The sequence below is a fragment of the Equus przewalskii genome, chromosome 17 (assembly GCF_037783145.1).
Source record: "Equus przewalskii isolate Varuska chromosome 17, EquPr2, whole genome shotgun sequence".
NCBI classification, from domain to species: domain Eukaryota; kingdom Metazoa; phylum Chordata; class Mammalia; order Perissodactyla; family Equidae; genus Equus; species Equus przewalskii.
The window spans coordinates 41,777,219-41,801,994 of record NC_091847.1 but is presented as its reverse complement, the minus strand read 5'-3'; the positions used below and the strand labels follow the sequence as shown (position 1 = coordinate 41,801,994).

At 35.1% G+C, this 24,776-nt stretch overlaps 1 protein-coding gene across 25 annotated transcripts in view; it reads right to left on the bottom strand.

The window, feature by feature from the left end:
• Window positions 1-24,776, bottom strand: part of SLC4A10 (solute carrier family 4 member 10) — a 275,647-nt gene that overhangs the window by 78,698 nt on the left and 172,173 nt on the right. For all 25 annotated transcript variants that reach the window (XM_070581380.1, XM_070581389.1, XM_070581385.1 and 22 more), the window contains 4 exons: window positions 20,734-20,891; window positions 17,632-17,719; window positions 8,093-8,239; window positions 3,107-3,207 (listed from right to left, as the gene is read on the bottom strand). In XM_070581380.1, the coding sequence (XP_070437481.1) occupies window positions 3,107-3,207; window positions 8,093-8,239; window positions 17,632-17,719; window positions 20,734-20,891 (494 nt within the window). The remainder of the gene's footprint in view (window positions 1-3,106; window positions 3,208-8,092; window positions 8,240-17,631; window positions 17,720-20,733; window positions 20,892-24,776) is intronic.

Here is a 24,776-nt window from a genome sequence, read left to right as displayed (position 1 = left end):
GCAGGAAGCGAAGAAGGGAGGGCAAACTGGCTTTTGTGTACTCTCACAGTGAACATTGCCCTAGAGAGAAACAGTAGTGTTTAACCACGGCTCCAGTTACCTACTCTCTCTGCCAAAAAAAATCCCTCACCAGATATTGTTCCAGGCAGGCATCTAAATGGTATCAAATTGTGAAATACTGCCTAAAATTTGAGGACTAAAATTTTTTTTAATCTATTAGAAATGAGAGCATTAATGAACAGGTATTCTCAATCTTTGAACATTTAATAATAATATGCAGACTTAACACTTGACTACTAAAGGCTTTTTGTGCTCCATGGAATAAAGATGTCATATTCAAATGAATGAGACTATGATTAAGTTCCCACATGGAGCTTAAAAAAACACTATTATGTTCCAATACACTGCCAGTATGCTGAATATGCTTTGATTATGCAAAAACGTTAAACTTTTGTTATTTATTTTTTAAATACAAATATTCATTTGGCAATCTAAGAATCATCTCAAAAATGATTGTTTTCTTGAGAAACAAATTCTGGTTTGTGTTGAAACATGTACATCTTCAGAATAGCCAAAAATTTTGACTATCGACAAAAGATTCTCATATATTGAGGTACATAGGGTAACTATTTGAGTTCACAATTGATTCAAGTTGAACTAAAGAAGCCTGATTTATGGTCTATCAAACATACATTGTACATCCCCTTTAACAATTAAAGTCAGGAATGCACTCTCAAGATAAGAATGCGTACTTCCCCTCCTATGCCCTATTGGTAAGGCCCACCTGTATTAGTCTCTTTCTGGACATCCGGGTCATGTTGACCTGCTAATTTACAACTGAATATTTCTTTGAAACTTTGATGAATATGCATCTTTGGCATGTTTAAAGTATGTTCTTTGTTCTAAAAAGATATGACTGTACTGAAAACCATGCTTCTCCAGGAAGCTTTCTTTCTTTGTGGAACCTGCCTTCCCAAATTATAATCCTCACCCTGGCTGAAGTAAAATTCACCTTATCTTTCTTATCTACAGAAACGTTATTGATTATTTTGTGCCAACAGTATTATTTTTTGTTTTTAATAAAGTATTCTTTATTTATTTATTTATTTTTTTTTTTTGAGGAAGATTAGCCCTGAGCTAACATCTGCCACCAATCCTCCTCTTCTTGCTGAAGAAGACTGGCCCTGAGCTAACATCTGTGCCCATCTTACTCTACTCCATATGTGGGACGCCTGCCTACCACAGCAAGTCTTGACAAGCAGTGCATAGGTCCACACCCAGGATCTGAACCAGCAAACCCCAGGCTGCAAAGCAGAACGTGCGAACTTAACCCCTGTGGCACGGGGCTGGCCCCTCAACACTATTATTTCTAATTGCCCTGATCTGATTGACATAGACATGATAGTAACATATTAGTAACTCTCTTACTATTATGTGAGTGACAGAATCACTGTTTTCCTAGCGATTACTTCCTTCAGAGGGATACAGAGTAGAAGAGGTTGAGAAGGATGAAATTTCAATTGAAAAAAAGGACATTTAAAACTTAAGAGAGGCTTGCAGAAAACCTGTGGAATTCACACACACACAAAGATCATCTTAGGTTCCCCTACCTGTGTTTGGTAGAACACATGCATAGTTTTAATTTGGGAGATCATTTCTGAATGATTTGTTAACTTGTCAAAGTCACAATTCAAAATAGATTTAATCTACTAGTCTATTTATTTATTTCTTTATGATTTATATCCCTCCTACTCCCAAATTAGAATTTGAGGTGGTTATGACATATTACTTAGTAGTGAATATTTATAGTTTTGATAGCACTCTCTATTAGACCATTGTCCTTTAATTGATTACTTATTAGGGCATACATTAGTCTAAATAGGTGTTATATTACTGTGTAATAAACGTGCTTTTAGCAGCAAAAATCTAAATCCGGAAGTGGGAGGTCATTGCAGAGAACAGTGCAAGAGCAGCCCAGATGTACACCAGCAACTCCAGGAGAGCAGATGAGTAATGGATACTTCAAGTCATGTCAGCAACAGAATCTGTGGAAGAACTCTGGAGAAGCGAAGATACCGGATATTGGTGACCTGGGAGGATTTAGGAAGCAGTAAGGAAAAGTGAACTTTGAAAAAAAATCTAAGCTATGTGGTATGTTACACCTGACAGAGAGAAAAGAAAACCACCAAAAATAAAAAGGCAGCATTTGAAAATATGAAAGCAAACAGAAGGAGTAACAACACTTCCAGTAAAGGGAAAAGGAAAAAGTTGAACCATCTCAAAATAGGTATGGAGCCTCAGGAAGACATTAAAGGACATTTCCTCAGAGACAAAACATAGATAAAGGGAGAGAACAAAGGAGAATTAAAATGCACAGAGTTGTCAGGAACTGGAAAGTCAGCTTAGAGGACACAGGGAAAGAAGTACAGGAAATGGCCTTGAGGGGAGAGAAGCACCAATCCTGCAAAGCCTTTACAATTGCCTTCAATTATAATGGAGGCTGTGTGCACATATTCCCTGAAGAGAGACCCACCCAAGGGTTTCTGATTTTCTGCTCACACATTGCTTGGAGAGAGACAAGCTGTCAAAAAACCATAAAGAACCATTTTAAAAAATAAATTGAAGCTTTCATCTCTTCAAAGACGTGTGATTAGAAAAATAAATCATATAGCTTTTTCAAATTACATCCGGAAAAATAAAAAATACTATTATATACATCCTACTTGCATGTAATGAGATACGGTCTATAAGACTGAGTTCATGTTGTTTATTTTTATTTCCATCTTGAACTTGAAGCTTTCAACAGGCTGTTTTGGAAGGGGCAACTGACAGCTTTCTTATTCATTCTAAGAATCTGTGAATGCATTTTATGCACAGCAAAATGAAAGACTAGGTAAGATAAAATGGAATGGTGTATCCACTGTTCTGGTTTTTAATGACAATCATTAGCAACTACAGAGAAATCAAATTAATTGGCATTTTTCATCCCCAAAGAGTAGGTATTCAAAGTATAAAAGAAAAATTAGCTCTCACAATAGCAATTCCTGACACACAAGAATGGTCTATCATTTGGTCTCTAAAGTCCATACAAGTGCTTTCCACTAACCTTCCAGTTCGCTGGAGTTCAGGTCCACTGTGGCCTCCGTGGGGCTCTGCTTCCCCATGAGCTGCTGTTCCATTTGGTACAGCAGGAATCTTCCTCTTCTCCTGCGGGAAGTTTTTTTGTTTTTGTTTTTTAATTTCAGGTGCTAGTTGCAAATAACAAAAACAAATTTTTTCCCTTGAGGCAATATGCAGAGTGGCTAAGAACCCAGGCTCTGTTACTTATTTGCTGCATGACTTCTAGGAAGTTATCTAGCCTCCTAAAGCTTCAGTTCCTTCCTCCGTTCATTGGTGGCAACAACAGTACCTGTCAGTGTGGTTGAGAGAATTAAATGAGGTGATGGGCATTTATTCCTTCTTTCAACTAAAATTTATTGAGTGCCTACTGTGTGCCATTCATTGTGATGGATGCTAGAGATGCAAAGGTGAGCAAGAAAAAGCATTCTATTAATGGAGACAAACAGTAAACCTACAAAGTCAGGCAGAGATGGAGCTATGAGGAAAAATGAAGAGAAGGGGACAAGAGAGACCAGGGTTGGGGCAGCTTGGGATGAAGAGGTGTTATATGCCTGACAAAGTTAAACTTTTCAATAAACATCAACTATTATCATTAGCTATTTTTTAAGGGTATTTCCCTCCTTGATTCTGGCTGATATCTTCCTACCCAGAGAATGATTTACAATATGGTTCTTTCTGACTCATGGAGATCCAAAAGACTATTGCAAAAGGAAGCTTCCAAATTGAGCCAATGACAAACTGGCTGAGGTTTATGTAAGCGATGTTTTCCCATAGGTATATTCCACCCACTTTTGTCAGAGTCAGAGATTTGAAAAAATCAGAAAATCCAACCTATTGGTGATCTTAGAGCACATCAACGTGTTCAAAGGTGCTTAAAAGGATAATAAAATTTTTTAAAGTGATGCAGTTAAAATTTTTACTTGATTGCCATTCCAAAATAGTAAACATATAAACATGTTCTTCATGCTTACTGTAAACATGAAGAACAAAAAGGAATAATCAAACGATCTTATGTATAATGAGATATTTAGGTAAAATGGTACAGGTTTAAAACATGAGAAAAATAGGTTTTGAAATGCAAAAAATATAGGAAAGTTCATTGCTTAATATTTTTACAATTTCTTAGGCATATGAATAGATACAATGAACTGAAGTTCAAAGATAAAAGAGAGGATGTCTGTCAACTGATGAAGGAACTGCCTTTATAGGTTAACATACATTAGAGCTTAAGAGTGACCCTCAATACCCAATAATCACCTAGGGAAACATTTCTTAGCTTCCACAAGTCTCAGAAAGTAAGTGATATTATTTGGTCTTCAAGGGAATTATCCCTTACTGGACAATTAACTCATTGTTTTACAATGGAAAAGCTATACATTGAAAGGCAAATGACAAACCATGAAAGATATCAGCCATCCTAAAGTACTTGTTTCCTCAAGGAGTGTTCATCTTACAATAGGGGAAAAAGGTATTTGAAAAGAGAGGTGTATATGAACAATACCAATGAGTATTCTGAGGAAAATGTAGGAAATATTTTTTGTTCAGAAACACATGTATTTTGATATTTTAAAACAAATCAATGGGTGAGTAGATATTTGACCATTAAAATTACACAATTTATTAATTCAATCAACAAATACTTAGTGAGAGCCAATCTTTATCAGTTACTAGGCCCCGCTACATACACCAGCAGACAAATCAGACCTGTGGAGCTTACATTCTAATGAGGAAGGCCCACAATAAACAAATAAACACATAAATAAATTAATTCTATAGTGCATTAGAAAGATTAAAAACTATAGAAAAATAAAAATTTAGAGCAGAGTAAAGCGGTCTGAGGTGTGGGGTGGGTGGTAGAGGAGGAGAAAGTGGCAATTTTAAGTAGAGGGGTCAGGCAGGCTCAGAGAGAAAGTGTCATCTGAGAAAAAGTGGAGGGAGTAAAAGGAATTAGCCATGAGAATAACTCATGGGGGATAGCCAGGCAGAAGGAACAGCCAGTGGGACAGTCTTAAAGCAAGAATGTCACTGCAGGGTTTGAAGAACAAGGAGCTAGGAGGCCAATATGGTTGGAGAGGAGTCAGCAAGGAAAAAAGTGCTAGGAGATGACTTGTGAGAGGTAAAGGGAGGCCAGATCCGGTAGGTTTAGTAGGCATTGTAAGTCTTTGGCGTTTATTTCCAGTGAAATGAGGAACTTCTGCAGGGTTTTGAGGAAAAAAGGAGAATGATCTAACTTGGAGTCACTCTGGCTGCTGTGTTGAGAACAGATTCTAGGGGCCAATGGTAGAAACAAAGAGACCAGCAGGAGGCTATTTCAGTAATCCAGGAGAAAGATGATGTTGGCTGGAACTAGAGTGATGGTAGTGGCAATACAAGAAATGGTATAATTCTGGATAAATATTGAAGGTGAAGCCAAGAGTATTTCCTGGCAGAATGGAAGTCAGATATAAGGGAAAAAAATAAATGTTCTTGGCTTGATCAACTGTAAATATGGAGGTAGCACCTACCAAGATGGGAAGGTACAGATGGAACAGATTTTGAGAAAAGATCAGAGTTTCTTATATACTTCAACAAGCACTATATTGCCTTTTCTAATATAGTTGCAAAGATGTATATAGGTACAGAAATGAGACAAACTACAATTCAGTTCAAATTTTAGACATAATAAGTTTTAGAAATCTATAGGACGCCCAAGTGGAGACACAGGATAGCCATTTGGATAAATAACTCTCAAATTCAAGGTAAAAATAAATTTGGGAGAGGATTTAAAGCTATAAGATTGGATGATATTACCAAAAAAATGAGTGTAGATAGAGGAGAGAAGATGACTAAGGACTGAGCCCTGCATCACTTTAACATAAAGAAATCAGAGAGAAGAGGAGGAACCAGCAAAGAAGACTGAGAAGTAATGACCACTGAAGTACAAGGAAAACCAAGTGAGTGTAGTGTTTTGGGAGCCATGCAAAGAAAGTGTATCAAAGAAAAGGTAGTCATCAACTTTGTCAAATGCTACTGACTGACAGGCTTAATAAAATACAGACTGAGAACTGACCATGGGATTTAGCATTGTGAAGATCATTGGTGGCCTTCATATAAGTAATTTCAGTGAGGTGACGGAGGCAAAAGCCTTATTGGAGTAGGTTTAAGAGAGAACTGGAGGAGAGGAATTGGAGGCAGGTAGTACAGAGAACTCTTGTGTGGCACTTTGTGCAAAGAGGAACAAAGAAATGGGTGAGTAGCTGGCAGTGATAGCAGTATTGAGAGTTCTTTTTTTAAGAATTGTAAATTAACAATAAGTTATATGCTAATAAAAATGATATAATACAGAACAAAAGAACAGATGATATAGGGGAGAAAGTGGAAAATTGACAAAGTAATGTCTTTGAGCAGGTGTGAAGAGATGGGATCTAGTGTACAAGGAGAAGGCTGACTTTGGATAGTTCAATAGTAATATATGGGAAGGCAGAGTATGTGGGTGCAGATGCTGGCAGGTGGATAGGTGTGGTGGTGGCAGTCTATGGACGTTCTCTTTTGATCATTTCAAATTTCTCAGGAAGTAGAAAGCAAGGCAACAACTGGGAGTGAAGGTCAGGAAGGATGTGCTAAATGTTTGAGAAGAGATAACAGGTGTGGAATAGACATCTAGAGAGAATGATTGACCTAAGGAAGTATAGTTATGATAAACTTGCAACATGGAGGACCCACTTGAGGTATGTGGCCATGAATTATGTGAGACCAGTCCAGGTAGTTAGACATTTTCCTTCAGCCACATTTAGCTGCATCAAGAGTCTCATATTACTTCAGGAAGAATTCTATTGCCTTTCCTAATATTATCAGTTGAAAGATGTATACAAGTACAAAAACAAGACAATCTATAGCTCTTAAAATTGCTCCCTAAGCAACTTCTTTTAGTAGTAGATCAACTGAAACTATGTGGCTACAGTTATAGAATCACAAAATTGTAATCAATGAGAAAAGAAAAGCAAATAATCTTTAATAATTATGAAATGACTTCAGAGTGAAAATATAGAAATGAGACATCAGTGTATTAACCTTAAATTGATAGAGGGACTGAGATGACTTTTTTAAACACTCATGATTGACTGGTACACCTGCTCATTTGCCCACCTCTGGCTAACCAGAAAAACTTCTAAGTCCAGGCTGGGTCAATCAGGCCATCTGTCACTTGAACTAGGGCAGGAGAGTCAGACCAGGCTAGAGTCCACAGGGACAAGAGCCAAAGGCAAGGCTGAGGAGATGACACTGGGAGAGTGGCAGGAGGCAGATTCAGTAGAAATAGAGGCGGCCACATGAGGAGTGGGCTTAACAAACACTTGGCCACCACTCTCAACAAAGTCACGCCTGCAATGAGAAAATGACCCCAAGTAATAGCAACAGTCTTTCTTTCTATCTTTCTTGATTTTGTAATGAGTAAAATGCACATTAGATTTTTATAGGCAGAATTTTTACAATTTTCATACTATACATTCATACAAAGGTAATACAAATACAAGAATTAGAAAAAAATATTTTCCTAATCATAAATGTCATTAGCAGAAATAGAGAGTTTTCTGTGTAATATGACTAAGTCATGCCTTTGAATTTTCCTAATACATGTCAATTTCAAAGTCATGTATCATCAGAATATAGAAAGACAGTAATGTGCTTTTTCTCAAGCCATATTTTACATCTTTATAAAAATTTTAATTTTCCTCTGGTATAAAATTTTTTAAGGTGGGTCCAAGATCTTTCCAGGTATATGAAACTGCTTGATTTAGTAGTGCATCATTAAAACCAATTTCTCAGTAAGTTATGTTGAATAGGATCAAGGAAGACTTTGTAACTTCGTGCCTCTGCCTTCCTAGAGGTTATAATTTAAATCATTTGCACCCTTTTGATGAGTTAGACTATTTTAGTACATGTACTTAGACATCAAAATGATGGGATTCCTAAGAGTATTTTCAAATATACGTACCTGGGAAGGAACATTTTTGGGAGGCTCTATTCGAATGCTTGGATCCCATTCTCCAGGAGGGAGAACAGTAACCTGATCCAGAAATTCATCGATTCCTGATACCAAGTCATTACGATCTTTAGCTTTGTAAGCAACATCATGAAATACCTATAGAAGGAAAAGAAATATCATTTATAGATAAAAAAAGCAATTACAAAATCTTAACGTGTTCAGTATTTTCATTTCCTAGTTATCTCACATGTGATTATAACAATTTGAAGAAACAGCTCTAACTAAAGAAGATTTTCATGAAAAGTATTATAATTTAGTTTATTCTATGAATGCGCACAGATATACATTTTTCTTAGAATGCTGGAACGAATGTTGAAATTTCCGGAGGCAAGAGTAAAGGAAAGGGAAAGGAAGATGAAAGGAAGCTCATTAAATTAGAGTTGATGATTCAAGCTTGGCAAAGTTTATTTACGTGTGAGTAAATCAAACTTTCTGAAAGAAGCCCTTCCTTAAAAATAGAGAGAAAAATTTATAGAATATATTAGCAATTTTAGCAATATTTATATCCTGGCATATATCAACTAGTTAAAAAGATTAATTTTGTTTCAATTTTTAAATAATAGGGTTACAAATTAGTATTTTCTGGATATCATATCTATACAGTGTAGAAAGTATATTTCCATCCAAAGTATGAGTTACATTTACACACACACACACGCACACACACACACACACATGCTGTGGTAGTCATTTGGGCTATTGACAGACACCACAGTTCTTCTTCTAGACACATAGTAGGATTGCATTCTTTGCCTTCTTCAATACTTGGATTTGGTGTGTTCTATGGAGGTGTACATATGTCACTTTCAAATAGAAGGTATTTTTTTTGTCTGCCTTTTGTCTGCCATAGCGACAGAAAACACAGGTCAAGATGGAGCTTCTATAGGCCTGGGTACCTGAGCGACTAGAATGCGCAGAGCCCCTCTGCCAGCTTGTGATGGACACAGCATGATAGAAATAAATCCTTGCTGTTTTAAGCCATGGAGATTTTAGTTGGTTATTCCTGCAGCAAAACCTAATCTCTCAAGACTGACATACAGAGGAATGGTATACTTAGTGTAATAAGTGGGGAAAGTAAAAATAAAGATAAATGGGGGAAAACTAATTTACACTAAACATAATGTAAATATTTCTGTATTTCATATAATATGGAATGGAATAGAGAAATATTTGAGGTTTGGGACTACCATATTATTCTTTATGCTGATCTATATTACAGTGACCAAATATTCCAAAATTTTCAGGAAAATTGTGCTTTTGAATATTCTATTCTACCTTTAGACCACTTGTTTTAGTTTCTGGTTTGATACTCAATCTAAACCACTGAAGAAGTGATAATGATTATTTTCAAAGGCTTTTTTCTTACTTTCCAACTAAGACCATTTCAAAAAAGATGCATGATAAATATACAGTCTTTGCTTAGGATAATATAAAGACATCAGATATATATTAATGGCTTAGCTGTAGTTTGAGAAAGATTTTTTTAAATGTTGAAAACATAGATTTCCCTGCCATAAGCCACTGAGTTTATGGCGGAGAGTATCTGTGCTTTTCTAAAATCTTCACATGGCCATGAGACCTAATCTGAACATTTAAGAATTGCAAATGTTCTCAAACCCAATGAGAGTTTAGCCACTCTACTCTTTCCCTGCTCGTAGCAACTCTTTTGAAATCTTTCTTGATTTGATCTCATTTGATTAAAAAATTGCTTCAAGAGATCACATGATCCTACGCCTGCTTTAGATAGATGAATGTCCAAATTCATTCAGAACAGCTGATTTCCTATTATTTTAAAGCTTCTTATAGATACAGACTTAAAAATAAATTTGTTTGATTTTTAAATTAAAAACACTATATCCTATCACCAACATCCCCAATAACTTAATTACTTTATATTGCCCTTCTCCCTTCTCTTTGTCAAGCTAACCTAACATTCTGATTTCAACATACATCTGACTTCTAGGAGAACCCTTCACTGATCCCCTCTCAAACAATATTAAAAATATTGTTAATACTGTCCTAACACCTTGTCCTTTTTTAGATAGCTTTCATTGTAATTACAATTATTTATTAGAATTAGTTGTTTAATGCCTGTTTTTTCCTGCTAAAATATAAGCTCTGAACATTCGTTCAATAGCTATTTCTCAAACTACTTATGTGCTAGGGATACAGCAGTGAACAAAACCAACAAAAATCTATCCCCTCATGGAGCTTACATTCTAATGGGAGGGGAGAGATAGAAAACAAGGAATATCACTGAGTATATATTTTGCTGAATGGTGGAAAGTGCTATGAAGAAAAATGAAGTAGGAAAGGGGAACAGGGTATGACTGGGGGATGCTGTAATGTTAAACAGGATGATTAAGGAAGGCTTCAATGAGTAGATATTTCAGCAAGAAACTAAGGAGGTAAGGATGCAAGCCATGTAGCTATCAGAAGCAAGAGCATCCAGGCAGAAAGAATAGCCAGTGCAAAGATTCTCAGCATGCATGTCATATTTGAGAAGTAGCAAGGAGGCCAGTTTCTGGGAAGGGGTGAGTTAGAGGGAGAGTAACAGGAGATGACATCTGAGAGGTAAGGTGGAAGAGGCAGAAGGATATCCTGTAGACCTTTGTAGATCATCATAAGAACTTTGACTTTTACTCTGAATGAGATGGGAAACCATTAGAGGGTCTTGAATAGAAGAGTGATTGCTCTAGCTGTTGTGTTGAGAACAGAATGATGTGGGGCAAAGGCAGGGAGAACACCTAGGAATCTATTGCAATAATAGCATAATAATGGTGGCATGGACCAGGCGATAAGAGTGAAAGCCAGGGATAAGGGTGAAAACCAGGTGATAGTTCAGAAAATGAGAGGTAGTAGGCTTCTGGAGATATTGTGAAAGTAGAGCCAGGAAGATTTACTGATAGACTGGATTTGTACGTGAAAGAAACAGAGGAGTCAGGATGACTTCAGGCTTGTTCCATGAGGCCAATGACCATATCTTTAATTTCTACCACTATCTCCAATATATAGTAGGAAATAAATATATATTCATCACGATAACAACATGAAATATGTACTATTATTATCATTCCTAGTTTGAAGATGAGGAAACTGAGGCAGAGAGAGTTGAGGTTAACTTGCCCAAAATCTCACAATTAGAAAGTGCCTTCCCTCCCCCCCTCCCTCCCTCTCTTCCTCCCTTCCTTTCTTTCTCCTCTTTTTGAAAGATAGGAGATTCTAGATCATCTTTGTAAGGTGACAGAAATGATATAGTAGGGAGGAAGAAACTGATAATGTAGGAGCCAGAGTACATAATTAAGGAGCAAAATTCTCATCAATGCAGTGGGTGGGAAGAAGGAAGGATCCAGAAAAGCAGACAGAGAAAAAGTAGCAGTGAATTATAAAGAAATTCCAGCAAATGCATTTGTTTTCTTCAAGCCTGCTTTTACTATTTTTGGACCTTTGTTCTTCCATTTATTTCTTAGAATAAGCTTACCAAGCTCCTTGATAAATCCTGCTTGAATTTTCATGGGAATTGCATTGATTTCTCTCACAATATATTGCTTGCCTAGATTGTTGCAATGCCTCTTAAATGGTCTCTCTGCTTTTGCCTTTGCTCCTTCAAAAAGCCTGAATCCAGTAGCCAAATAATCCATTTAAAATGTAAGATAAATCATATCATTTCTCTACTCAAAACTTCCCATTTGCTTCTCAACTCAAAATCCTTAGATGACCTACAAATACCCTACTCAGACCTCTCTCACCTCATTGCCTACTGCCCTCTCTCTCCCCTTCTCCCTCCTGCCCAGCCATGTTGTCCTCCTTGCTGTTTTCCAGATATTCCTGGCACACTCCCATCTCAAAGCATTTGCCCTTGTTTATCTTTTTGCTTGGAAAGTTGTTCCCTCAGATATCTAAATAGCTTGTGCCCTCTCCTCCTGTAGGTTGTTTGCTGAAATGTCTCCTCAGGAAGGACTTCCCTGACCACCTGATTTTAACTTGCAACTCTCCCCATCCCAGCCCTATCTCCCTTCCCTGCTTTTGCGGTCTCCTCCACAGCACTTGTCATATATTTTACTTATCCATGTGTTAGTCCATCTTTCCACTAGACTATTAGCTCAAGGAAAGAGAAGCCTTTTGTCTCTTTTTTTCCCTGATATATCCCCAGGAATTGCAAGAGTGCCTGATGATTAGTCTACATTCAATAAATATTTGTTGAATGAATTAATGAAGAACAAAGTGAGGAAGGGACTTGTCCTACTGGAGATCAAGACTCATTATAGTAAAGTTACTATAACTAAGATGGTGGTGGCACAGAGGTGGATAATGTTTTTTGAAAGGCAGGCATTGCTAACTACTGAATAAATGATGGGTTAATCAATAAATGGTACTAAGCCAAGTGATTATCTACACAAAAATGAAATTGCAACTCTACCTACATCCCACACAAAAAGCAATTTTAGGTATATTAAAAACTTAAATGTGAGAGATAAAGTATAAAACTCATTGAACATAATATAGAAAGATGTATTTGTGACCTCAAGGTAAGCAATAATACAAATCTCAAAGATTTAGAGTCAAAGCACACAACAAATTTTAGTTGTTCTCCATGGGACAAAAAGAAAGAGAGGTGTTCGATAATGTCAAATGCCAATAAGAGATCAAGTGACATGAGTGGTGAACATAGGATGGTATATTTTGTAAATTGTGACCTTACTGAAAGCAGTTTCAGTAGAGTGGTAGTGACAGAAATCAGACTGCAGTACATTAGGAGATGAATGAAGCTAAGATATTCAGGACCAAGTAGAGACTACTCCTTCAAGGCTCTTGAGATTCAGATTCAATCAACACTTCTTCAGAGATAGCTGCTTTGTTAAGCAGTAAGGCATTTCATTTTAAGGATGGGGAAAACCTGGACATTTATTTCCTATGTATTTCCTAAGTAGCTACTATATGTTCAGCATATTTGCTGATTGAACAGAAAGAGTCAGTGTTGACTTAAGATCTAGGAGACAGGAACAGAAAATTATTAGCTCAAAAATCCAGATCAAGGGGCCAGCGCCATAGCACAGTGGTTAAGTTTGATGCACTCTGATTCGGTGGCCCAGGTTCACATATTTGGCTCCTGGGTGTAGGCCTGCAGCACTCATCAGCCATGCTGTGGCAGCAACCCACATATAAAGTGGAGGAAGATTTGCACAGATGTCAGCTCAGGCCTAATCTTCCTCAGAAAAAAAAAAAAAATCCAGAACAAGAAAGAGAAAAACAATGTCACTCTTCTTAGTAATTTTTTGTTATTGTTTTTGCTTTTGTTTTCATTAAAAAATGTTACTTATGTTAATATATGATTTTATTATTATTTTAAATGAATTCATAAACATATTTTTTTAAATTATCAGTTTTAAGCTCTATTATGATAGACATCGACATATTATCTATATAAACAGAAGCTCTTTGGAGTGCTTAATAATTTTTAAGAATATAAAAGGATCGATACCTTGGTAGTAGTACTAATAAACAAAATCACATGATTTATCTCTAATAATACTCAACAGAAAGGGAGAAAATAGATTACTGGATTGATTCAAAATAAAGTATTGCTAGGATGACTAGCACATTCAGTCATTAATTCATTAAAAAAAAATTTATTGAAATTGACTGAGGGCCAGACACTATGACAAACCTGAAAACACAAAATGAAAAGACAGTCTACCTACAAGGAGTTCCCAATACAGAGAGGAAAAAACTAAACAGCTCAGTCAACAAATATTTATTTGAGCACCTGACAAAATCAGGGCAAAAAAACGAACATTAAGTGGTAACTGCTCCCGTGGAATTTACAGTTTGATAATGCAATCCAATTCACCATTTTCTTAACCAAACTAAGCTCTATGAATCAACATATTAAATTTTGTTCTTAATGAGTACAATTATTCAATAGCCTTCAAAGCAATTAGATAAGCAGAACAATTCCTCCACCTAGGCTTTGAAGAATAAAAAACTTTTTTCTCTTTCAGAAGTATTTAAATATTTTTTTGATATTCAATGAATGTGCTACTGTAATTAACACATCCTATTATTATTAACAGCTCTCATTTTATGGAGTAACTCTGGCTGAGTTTCTGCTTCTCTATCTGACTGTTCACAGTTACAAATTGCCCTAAAGCTAAGTTCTAAACTTTCAAGTCTAAAGGATTGGTGTTCAAGCCTTCAACAGATGGCTGATGTTTGTTCCCAAATTAGGTAGTTCTCATTAATCAAGGAAATAGACGGAAGTCCCTTCTTTGCTCTCATTCTACATCTAAAATTTATAAAACATGGATGTTTCTCTGTTGTTCTATGTCACTTGATTAGTCAAAAGAACTTTAGAATTAACATCTTTCAGTTGAGAATATCTTGACCCCTAATTGAGGAAGGGGAGGATGAGGAAAAGAGATACCTAGCATATATGCACCTCCCATGACACAGTATGCTCCTCTCACCATATGACACATCCTATGCCCTAGAGATATCTTAATGCAATGTCCTTATGTCTTAGGTGTGGAAATATAATATAACATGAAACAAATGTGTGTGAAAGTGACAGTTGTGAAATACAAATCACAGTGCTATTTATTCTACAATACTGTAAAAGTTGAAAAATGTTAATTAATATGGAAACACTAAAAGCAAAGATACTGTATCTTCTCATAGACAGTTCTACTAGAGCAAGATTTTTGTCCTCATAAAGCCCTTTTTTCACTCTCCTGTCTTCTTCCAGATTTCCTCAACAGAATATGTTACTCATTGTAGTGGATTAAGTAGTGTTCTATCAAAATATATGTCCACCTCAGAATGTGCTTATTTGGAATAAGTGTCTTTGGAGATGTACTTCAGGTAAGGACCTCAAGATGAGGTCATCCTGGATTACACTGGGCCCTAAATCCAATGACAAGTATCCTAATAACATTCAGAAAAGGTGAAGACACACAGAGACACAGGGAAGAAGGCAATGTGAAGATGGAGGCAGAGATGGGAATTTTGCTGCCACAAGACAAGGAATAATAGTAGGAGCCACTAGAAGCTGGAAGAGAAAAGGAAAAATTCTCTCCTAGAGCCTTCAAAGAGAATGTGGCCCTGCTGAAACCTTCACTTCAGACTTCTGGTGCCCCAAAATGTGGGAAAATAAATTATTCTCGTTTTAGTCACCCAGTTTGTGGTAATTTTTTATGGCAGCATAGGTTCTTTCTGAAACTGATGAAAAAAATATTTTTCTTCTAGCTTTTCTTTTCCTACGTGTAAACATCAATAACCAATTCATAGAAAACCATAAAACATAAGTTGAACAGATATAATAGAAGAATTTATATCAAACCCCAAACACAAGCTCAAATTTTCAGATTTCACAAGCCTTGCAAAAATTATATACAATACTAATTCATTCTTTTTATAGATTTTCAAGTATCTGAAGCCATATATTTCAATAAATACAGTATTAAATTATTCAGATGAGATTCTAGAAAATGTATAATCCCATTTGTTATTTACTATTAATTTTGAACATATGCCCCTTCTGTGATCTTTTGCATTTGCTCTTCTTTAACAATAAAAACAATAAAACAATAAAAATAGATTTCCATAAGATGTTTTGGAATATAAAAAACCAGTTGTATGATACCACTTTTATGTCTTATTTTTATGATCTTACATTTTTGAGACATGCACCTCTTTAAGAAGTTGATGAAAGCTTTTTCCAGTCCAGAAAAAGTCTACATACAAATTTTTGCATAGAAAAATTTGTATGCTGTATCAGAGACATCATGAGCCCCTTGAAATTCATCTACAGCTCCTCTAAAGTTTCAAAGATTCCCAGGTTAAGAACACCTTCATTCAGGAAATTCTAAAGAGAGTTAATAGATGTTGCGTGGCTTTTGGGTGTCACCTATACTATTCAGATAAACTGTCATTGTTTTTTCTTGAGACCTTAAAATTATTTTGCCCCAAAAACTGGACAGCCACATGTAAAAGAATGAAAATTGACCATTCTTTTTCACCATTCACAAAAATAAACTCAAAATGGATCAAAGACCTAAAGATTAGACCTGAAACAATAAGTCTTCTAGAAGAGAATATAGGCAGTACACTCTTTGACATCAGTTTCAAAAGAATCTTTTCGGACACCATAACTCCTCAGATGAGGGAAACAATAGAAAGAATAAAAAAATGAGACTTCATCAGACTAAAGACCTTCTTCAAGGCAAGGGAAAACAGGATTGAAACAAAAAAACAATCCATTAATTGGGAAAAAATATTTACAAGTTATTTATCTGACAAAGGGTTAATCTCCATAATATATAAAGAACTCACACAGCTCAACAACAAAAAATCAAACAACCCGATCAAAAAATGGGCAGGTGACATGAACAGACATTTCTCCAAAGAAGATATACAGATGACCAATAGACACATGAAAAGATGCTCATCATCACTAATCATCAGGGAAATGCAAATCAAAACTACACTAAGATATCACCTTACACCTGTTACAATGGCAAAAATAACCAAAACAAAAAGTGACAAATGTTGGAGAGGTTGTGGAGAAAAAGGAACCCTCATACACTGTTGGTGGGAATTCAAACTGGTGCAGCCACTATGGAAAACAGTATGAAGATTTCTCAAAAAATTAAAAATAGAAATACCATATGACCCAGCCACCCCACTACTGGGTATCTATCCTAAGAACTTGAAATCAGCAATTCCAAAAGTCCTAAGCACCTCTATGTTCATTGCAGCATTATTTACAATAGCCAAGAAGTGGAAGCAACCTAAGTACCCAGTAACTGATGATTGGATAAAGAAGATATGGTATATATATGCAATGGAATACTACTCAGCCACAAAAAAGGACAAAATCGTCCCATTCACAACAACATGGATGGACCTTGAGGGTATTATGTTAGATGAAATAAGCCAGATAGAGAAAGACGAACTCTGTATGACTCCACTCATAGGTGGAAGTTAGCATACAGACAAAGAGAACTGATTGGTGGTTACCAGAGGAAAGGGGGGGTGGGGGGAGGGGACAAAGGGTGAAGTGGTGTACCTACAACACGACTAACAATAATGTACAACTGAAATTTCACAAGGTTGTAAACTATCATAATCTTAATAAAAAGAAAAAAAAATTATTTTGCCCCAAACAAGATTTGCAATGACATTAACAATGGTGCTCACTTTGGCAGCACATATACTATAAGGGGAATATTAAAAATATATATTCTAAATGTCACTAAACAATGAATTTTCTTTAGAAAATGAGGTTTTAAAGCATTGTATTCATGTGTGTGAATTTATTACCCCTTTTAAACAAACTTTTCCAAAGTAAATTTCACAGTGGAAGCATATAAGAAGGGGGATTCAATAAAGAGAAATCTGATTCACAGCAGATTATCATGAATACAGGAACTCCAAAAATTAGGTGTACCTAGTAGGGGGAAATGTTCCCAATGAACTTGAATAAATACCTCATCTGTCATTAAGGTTGCAATTGATCTGCCAATCTCATGGTACTGTTGACCCTTTCCCAGGGGTCCCAGAAGAATGAACAAAAATCTGTAATAAACAAAAAAAACATGAATGTCTCAAGGCAGAAACATAAAAATAATTTTAGTAGTACAGAATCACTCATTTCAAAGGAATTACTAAAGATGGGAACTTTAATGTAAAAATATTTCCATATTTTTTCACGGTTTATTATTATTTTGAACCATTTTACAATGATTGACTCTTATGCTTAAGATCCTTGAGCAATGGGAATACGTGGTTATTTTGATCTCAGTGTTTCCCCATTTAGTTACCTGTAGAGCCTATATAGTTGTTATTGAGAATTTCAAGGATTCTATAGTCTTTAGAAGAGGAAGGTGGGAAAAGTAAAATCTGATTCAATCTTTCTGAATTAGAAGGAAGAGAACTCAGTAATATGCAAATTGTAGAACTAGGTAGAAGGAGAAAAAGGTAATATGGTAGTACAAAAAGAGAACACATGGTCAAAAAAACCATAGGTGTACGTAAAATTTACATTAAATAAAAAAAAGCTATGGTCAGAAATCAAAGATCAGTTATGCAGAAGAAAATGGGGAGTTAGCGATCTATTAATTCCAGTGCTGCAGGAATAAAAATACCAGGTGCACTGTGATATTCCATCTAAATCAGGTTGAAAATCTGGCAAACTTATCACAACTGGAGCTTTTGAAGAAATCAACACAAGCTCTAACTTTGGAGAACTGGTAATTGTCCTGTCGCTGAAAAGGTCAATGCTGCAGGGAAATTGTGCAAATTGAAAAATGCCCTATATTTGGTAATATAATCCTATGACAATAATTTGTTAAATGGTTTATGCTCTTAAGTATGAAGACTCATGGCTTTATAAGGTGCACTGAAATAGTTACTATAATTCTACCCTTCATTTAGTTATAAACTTTAGAATTGGTACACGTTTTTACATGACACATTTATACACAGTCTTAGAGGGTCTGACATTAATTTTTCATTTTATTGTAACTGAATCCAAGTCAATTTTTACTGTAAAGAAAGGTCCACCACACAGTTAAAATAGCAATAGTCTAATGTGGTGGCAGATGCTTTATCAACTATAATAATTTTAAGAAATTTCCTAACCTATGTACATCTTGCTATTTTTCAGGTTTCCATTCCATGGGCTATTTATAAAGTCCTAAAAGATTATTTTCTGACATTTCTACTGTGTGTTGCTGTTATATTCATGGTATGCCCTTTTGTCCTCCTAAGAAAGGATAATTAGGAACCTCGAATAGCTTTCTTTATTCTATTTGTCTAACTAATCTTCTTCCATTTTTCACCTTTCCTTACTAAACGGTCTAGTCTTTTTAATCTCTCCTTCTACAGTGGCTCTACCGTGCCCCTAATTTTTCCTCCATTGTTCTCTACACATATTTTGCCATGTCAGTATGAAATGAGGTCACCTAAACCTTGACAGTTTTCAAAGTGAGAGTACATAACCCCATTATGGCTTTTCTCCACTCCTGGGAATTTTCCTTTTCTTTCCTTTGAAATATAGGAACTATCATTGTCATAAACAGCTATAATTTACTCAGAGTTCATCAGACACCTTCCTAAACAGTGGAACAAGAAGGCACCGCTTGGATGACTGAAAAGGAATTTTACACTACTAAAATAATACCTCTACAGTTAGTAAGTTTGACATCTTAAATCTGAATCCCAAATTCCCAGAAACTCTGAATAGGTTGCAGGTTGTGTATAGAAAAATCCAGCCTTAATGATACAGTCAGACGCCACTTTAATCTGCTCAGTTCACCTTTCTCCCTTTTTAATAAAAATTGATGTTTATCAGAAGTCTCAGTAGCCCTCCAACAGGATGAACAGACACTTCTTTCTACAATCCGCATGGTAAATAGGTTCCTGCTTCAAATCTGTTCCTGCCACAGATTCAGGCACAGGTACTTGAACGCTGTATCCCATTTCAATAAGCTAAGCTGTTACAAAAGGAGGCCTCTCCTGATTAAACTATTTCATATTTTTGGAATATCTTGTCCGTAACCAAAGCACAGAGTGATGTAATCTGCTGCGTCTTAAGTTAAGCCTAAAGGTCCACAGAGGAAACACATTCTACAAACCCAGTTGCCACAGCACCCAAACTTTTCATCGTTTTAACCTGCCTAAGGTGTTCAGTGTTTAGAAGAGGATACATACTAACAGCATCTGAAACAGTTACAGCATCAAAGGGCATCAGTCATGTGGGAAAGGAGCCCTGCATAGATATGTTTGACCATGAGAAGAGGATCAGAGTGAAATATACACAGCTGTCTGTGCATAGGAATCACATTTGATGGAGGAAGAAGGGAAGAAAACAGTGTCCCCTGGATGAATTGCTAGGAACCTAACATGCTGAAGTCAATATTCTTTTTTTTTTTTTCAAAATTTTGCCTGCAGTTTTATATCTATAAAATAGAGATAAATGATAAACATAATTCAGTTTTATTATCCCTAAGTTGTTAGTTTTTGTGTATTGCTAAATAAAAAACAAGCTCAGGTGAACAAATCAAACTTGCACTTTTGATTTGGATTCACCCACAGTAGCATGGTGCTATTACCAATGATTCTTCAGACTGTACGTATGACAGGCATACTGCACCTAGGATTGGACTACAGTACACTAGATCCAGCAGGGACCATCCTAATGGTGGCCCTGGGAACTTTGCTCTTCCTGAGTTTGACTGCAGTCGTATGCAGGATTCTCTCTTCAGCCCACAGTCTAACGCAATCTTTGAGAAAAGCCTAACACTTGATCACTTTTTACCAAAATTGGTAATTTATATGGTGATACAGAACAGAGTATACAGAGAGAGGAGCGCACCTAAAAAACACATAGGAAAGGAGGAAGGAGGAAAGGACAGAATAATTTTTAAAATACTTTTTCCCCTCTTCCACAAACAAGAAGAAACAATAGTTTCATGGATCACAAATTAGTTTCCAGAAAAAACTCTGAGGAAATTATATTTACTCCTTGTTTTTTTCCTCACAAAAAGATGGCTTAAGAAAAATGCAAAAGATGCTCTTATACTTTTTACCTGGTTGGGATTGGGACTTCAGCCAGTCCTTGAAGCAACACAGCTGGGGACAACCTGACAAACGCAACTACAGTTCGATCCAAGAATTCCAATTCCCCAACTAAGATGTTTGAAGCTTCAGCACCAGGAGGAATCTTTTTCATAAAATGTAGATCAACCTGTGAGTACCACAAGGCAAAACAAGATAAATCAAAATTGGAAAAACTTAGTAATCATACCCTGCTACAGTGCTTCATACTTGGTAATCCATCAATAAATACAGTTTAAACAAATACAGCTTATATAAATATATTGTAAATAGATTTTTTAAATAAACATCTCATTTATCCTTTAAAAATATTTTTTTCTTTACTTGTGTATTTTTCTAATTCATCACCAGTAAGCTAAATACTCTAGTTTCTCTACTCAATTTTTTAAAAAGAAGCTTCTTCAGCATTATCAATCTTGAAATTTTGGGGGAGAAAAGAGTATGTGCTCAGTTAAACAAATAATTTAGTTAGCATTTGCCAATAGAGTTAAATATTTTTATACTAAATTATCTTAATTTTGTGCACAATACATTTCAATTAACTAACACAAAAAATATGCCTATTTCAAAGGAAATATAATCATGTGCCTCCTGACAGTATAAATTATGACACTAGTCTTCATCTTTATTCTAGTTATTCTATATCCTACATACTTTATACTTCACTTGATCATTCTTCAATTTTAATTTCTCATTGGAGAATTTAGACATGGCAGAGCAAAGAAAACAAGAATAAAATTATTAACATTTGGAGTTGCTGACAAACTATAGTTGAATTTCTCATATGAGATGTCTATGATTGAAATGAATGCACACAAACCAAAAGTGACCATTAACAAGAAGAAATGCTTAGAGTAAAGGGTGAAGTCTGGAAAATGAATGTAAAATATTCTTAAGAATAAATATCAATTTTTATGTACAGGGCATCGGTGAAAACCAAGCAGTGACTTTAAAGTCAATTTTACAAGGCGTACTTATTTTTTCTAACTCATTTGACTTGCTTTTTATGAAAATCTTTTTAAAGATTTAGTTTTATGTTCTCATGTTAATAAAATGGGGGCTAAAGATCAAAGTGGGACTAGCCAAGAGAGAGAAAAGAGCTCTGGCAAATACAGGTGAGGCTGAGGACATTTTTTTAGGTCAGATATTGCTTTCACAAGTTTAATGATTGGAGACATTTTTCCAAGAAGTTTAAAATGAAAAAAATTAAAACTTTTAGAAGCAGTATCTTAGGAAATCCATAGCCAGACTTTAGTAACTATGTTAAATATGTCGCCTTCTGAAATCAAGACCTCAGTACAGCTACTTAGAAGGTTTGTAACTACCTAATTTTTCTGTAACACAAGAGTACCACAAAACATAAAATCCATTCTATGGAGTATACATTTTATCACAGGGATTAAATATAAAAATAATCTGCAGCACTTCACTAAAAATATCAAACAGAACCAATGCTCTGTTTTAAAGAAAAAGAAAAATTATGTAACAAAGAAAAACTGCCTGTAAAAAGATTATGACACATATTACAAATTCCAAGAGTTTTAACTTATAAATATACTTCCAAATATAAACTTGTAAACTCATAAAACATATACATTGAGATATTACATGGCAAATATCTTCCTTTTTATAGAATCTAGCCTTTCAATTTATAGGTAGGAAACTTATTTATTTACCTTAATAATATAAGGTTAAATTTCATGGGAATTATTATCATATTTTTGCATTTATATTTCTAGCTAGGAGAAATGCACACATTGAAAATGCTTTAAATTAGTAATGCTTTACAATTTCACTATCACACATAAATTCTCAAGAAGGGAATAAAAGATTATCTACACACTACTAGCCCTGTGAGAAAAACATAATAAATCTTCATAAGTCTTTTAGAGCATAAAAGAGTAAACAATTAAGTTGTCTCCCCATGAAAATAACTATTATACAAGCTTAATACACTGGAATAAAATTTAAAAAGAGAAAATAGCTTTTTAAGAAAATTTATGATTGACAAACAATATGAGTTATATTGGTAATACCTGTCATAACTTTAATAAGAAGTTTAAATTCCACCTGGAAAACTTTCTATAAGCTCATTTATTGCTTGACAAATGCCATGGCCTTGACTATTGAAGTCTTTGCCTCAGGCAGGTGGCAATTATACAAATAACTGCTTTAAGATGCAATTTAATTAAATCAAGGAGTATGTAATATGCTAAAATAGTGTAATTTTATAAAAGGAAATACATGTTCCTTATACATGATTTTTTTGCATTATATAATATCTAATATATCATTGATTGATATCTGTTATTTAGAAAAAGTATTAAAATATACAGAACTTAATTTCAGGATTAGCAAATTCAAGTTTTGATTTAAGATGTAACCACTTAATAGTTAAATAATATATATCTGGAGTAGCCATTATATTATACTCATTACATTACATTATTCTTGGAGTAGTTAAATTTTGGGAGGTGGCCCCTCAGGAATAATATAATTTTTGTTTCTGTGTTATAATTTTGTATTAGTGTTATAACAACACAATTTTTATATTTGTGTTAATATACAATTCACAAAGAATCTTATTTGTCAATCTAACTACCTTTTACAGTAACAAAAGATCACATTTAAGGACCACAATTTAACCTTTTATAAAATTACAAATACCTAAAACAGCTCTGAGGAACTAGGTTGAATTACATCCCTAAGACAATCCTTAAGTGGACTGAAACACTTGGAATGAACATAAAAAACTTTTGGAATTTTCTGGTCCTCTGAACAGGACCTTGAGGAAATCAAACTATACTCTTATGGATCTGTATTTACACTGATGCTTCTAGGTTCTTCAGACCTTTATGCTAAGAAGGGAAAGATGCTTATTCTGGGCATTTGGTACTAAAGCTGTGGGTGAGAAACAGTTATATCTTTAGGGAACAGGGTTAGACAGAAGACCGCAGTGGAAGTGGAAGTGTCTGGACAAGCTACACACTGAGATGTGAAGGGAATACAGATGGAACTTTAGGGAGAAAGTTTGTCTTAAGCCCATTATAGAAAGTACAAGAAAATTAATAGGGATTCTCTGGGGAGAAATGGTGTTGTGACACTAATCAGACAGTGATCTTGAGCAGCTCTCTGAATCTCTCTGGGATTCAGCTTTCTCGCCTTCTAAATGAGGAGATTTCTAAGGTTTCCTACAGTTCTAGGATTTAATAATCTAACTCTGTAATATGTTTCACATACTAAAGATAGATGCAGAAGAAAGTTCTTTCTACGTAGAAAATAATGTGAAGGCTTCTTTGGGTCATTTGAAATAAAAGAAAGATCACCAGCATTTGAGAAATATTAAAATAGCCATCTTCTATGTGTCAGTTTGAAAAATAAAGAGACAAAGTGTTTTGACACATCTATTTTTTAAAAGCATTATAGGAAGCGAAAACCCGACAGATTATATTCAAAAAAAGTCCTTAAATGAGTAAGTTTGATGGACCCATCCATTGGAAGGGTTAAAAATATGTAGATTGAATGTAGATAGAATATAGAATCAAGTCACATGAAATGAATACAGACTTTTTCTTCTTTCCTTAACTTATCAAAATTCTACCAGGGTTTGGAATCTACATATTAAAACTTAAAATATTTAAATGGACAAAGTTACCTAGAGACTTGCTGAGCTTTGATAAAATCATTACCAAACTGAAATCATTAGGCTAAAAACTCTTAACTCATGGACTGTAAAATCTGGCATTAAAATTCATTTCCATAATGATAGATCACGTTTGTTCTTTCCGAACCCTACTACTCTGCCCTGCCAGGTTATAAAGTAAGAAGTATTACTTGGTTTTTCAAAAAAGTTCCAGAACTAAAGGCTTAAATTATTTTGAATCTCACAGGACTCATTCAACAAATACATACCAAACACTGTTCAAGGCACTAGAGATCCAGTGGAGACAAAAACATATTAAATTCTACTCTAGTATTTATTTTTGACACTACTATTTCCACTAATGTTAATAAA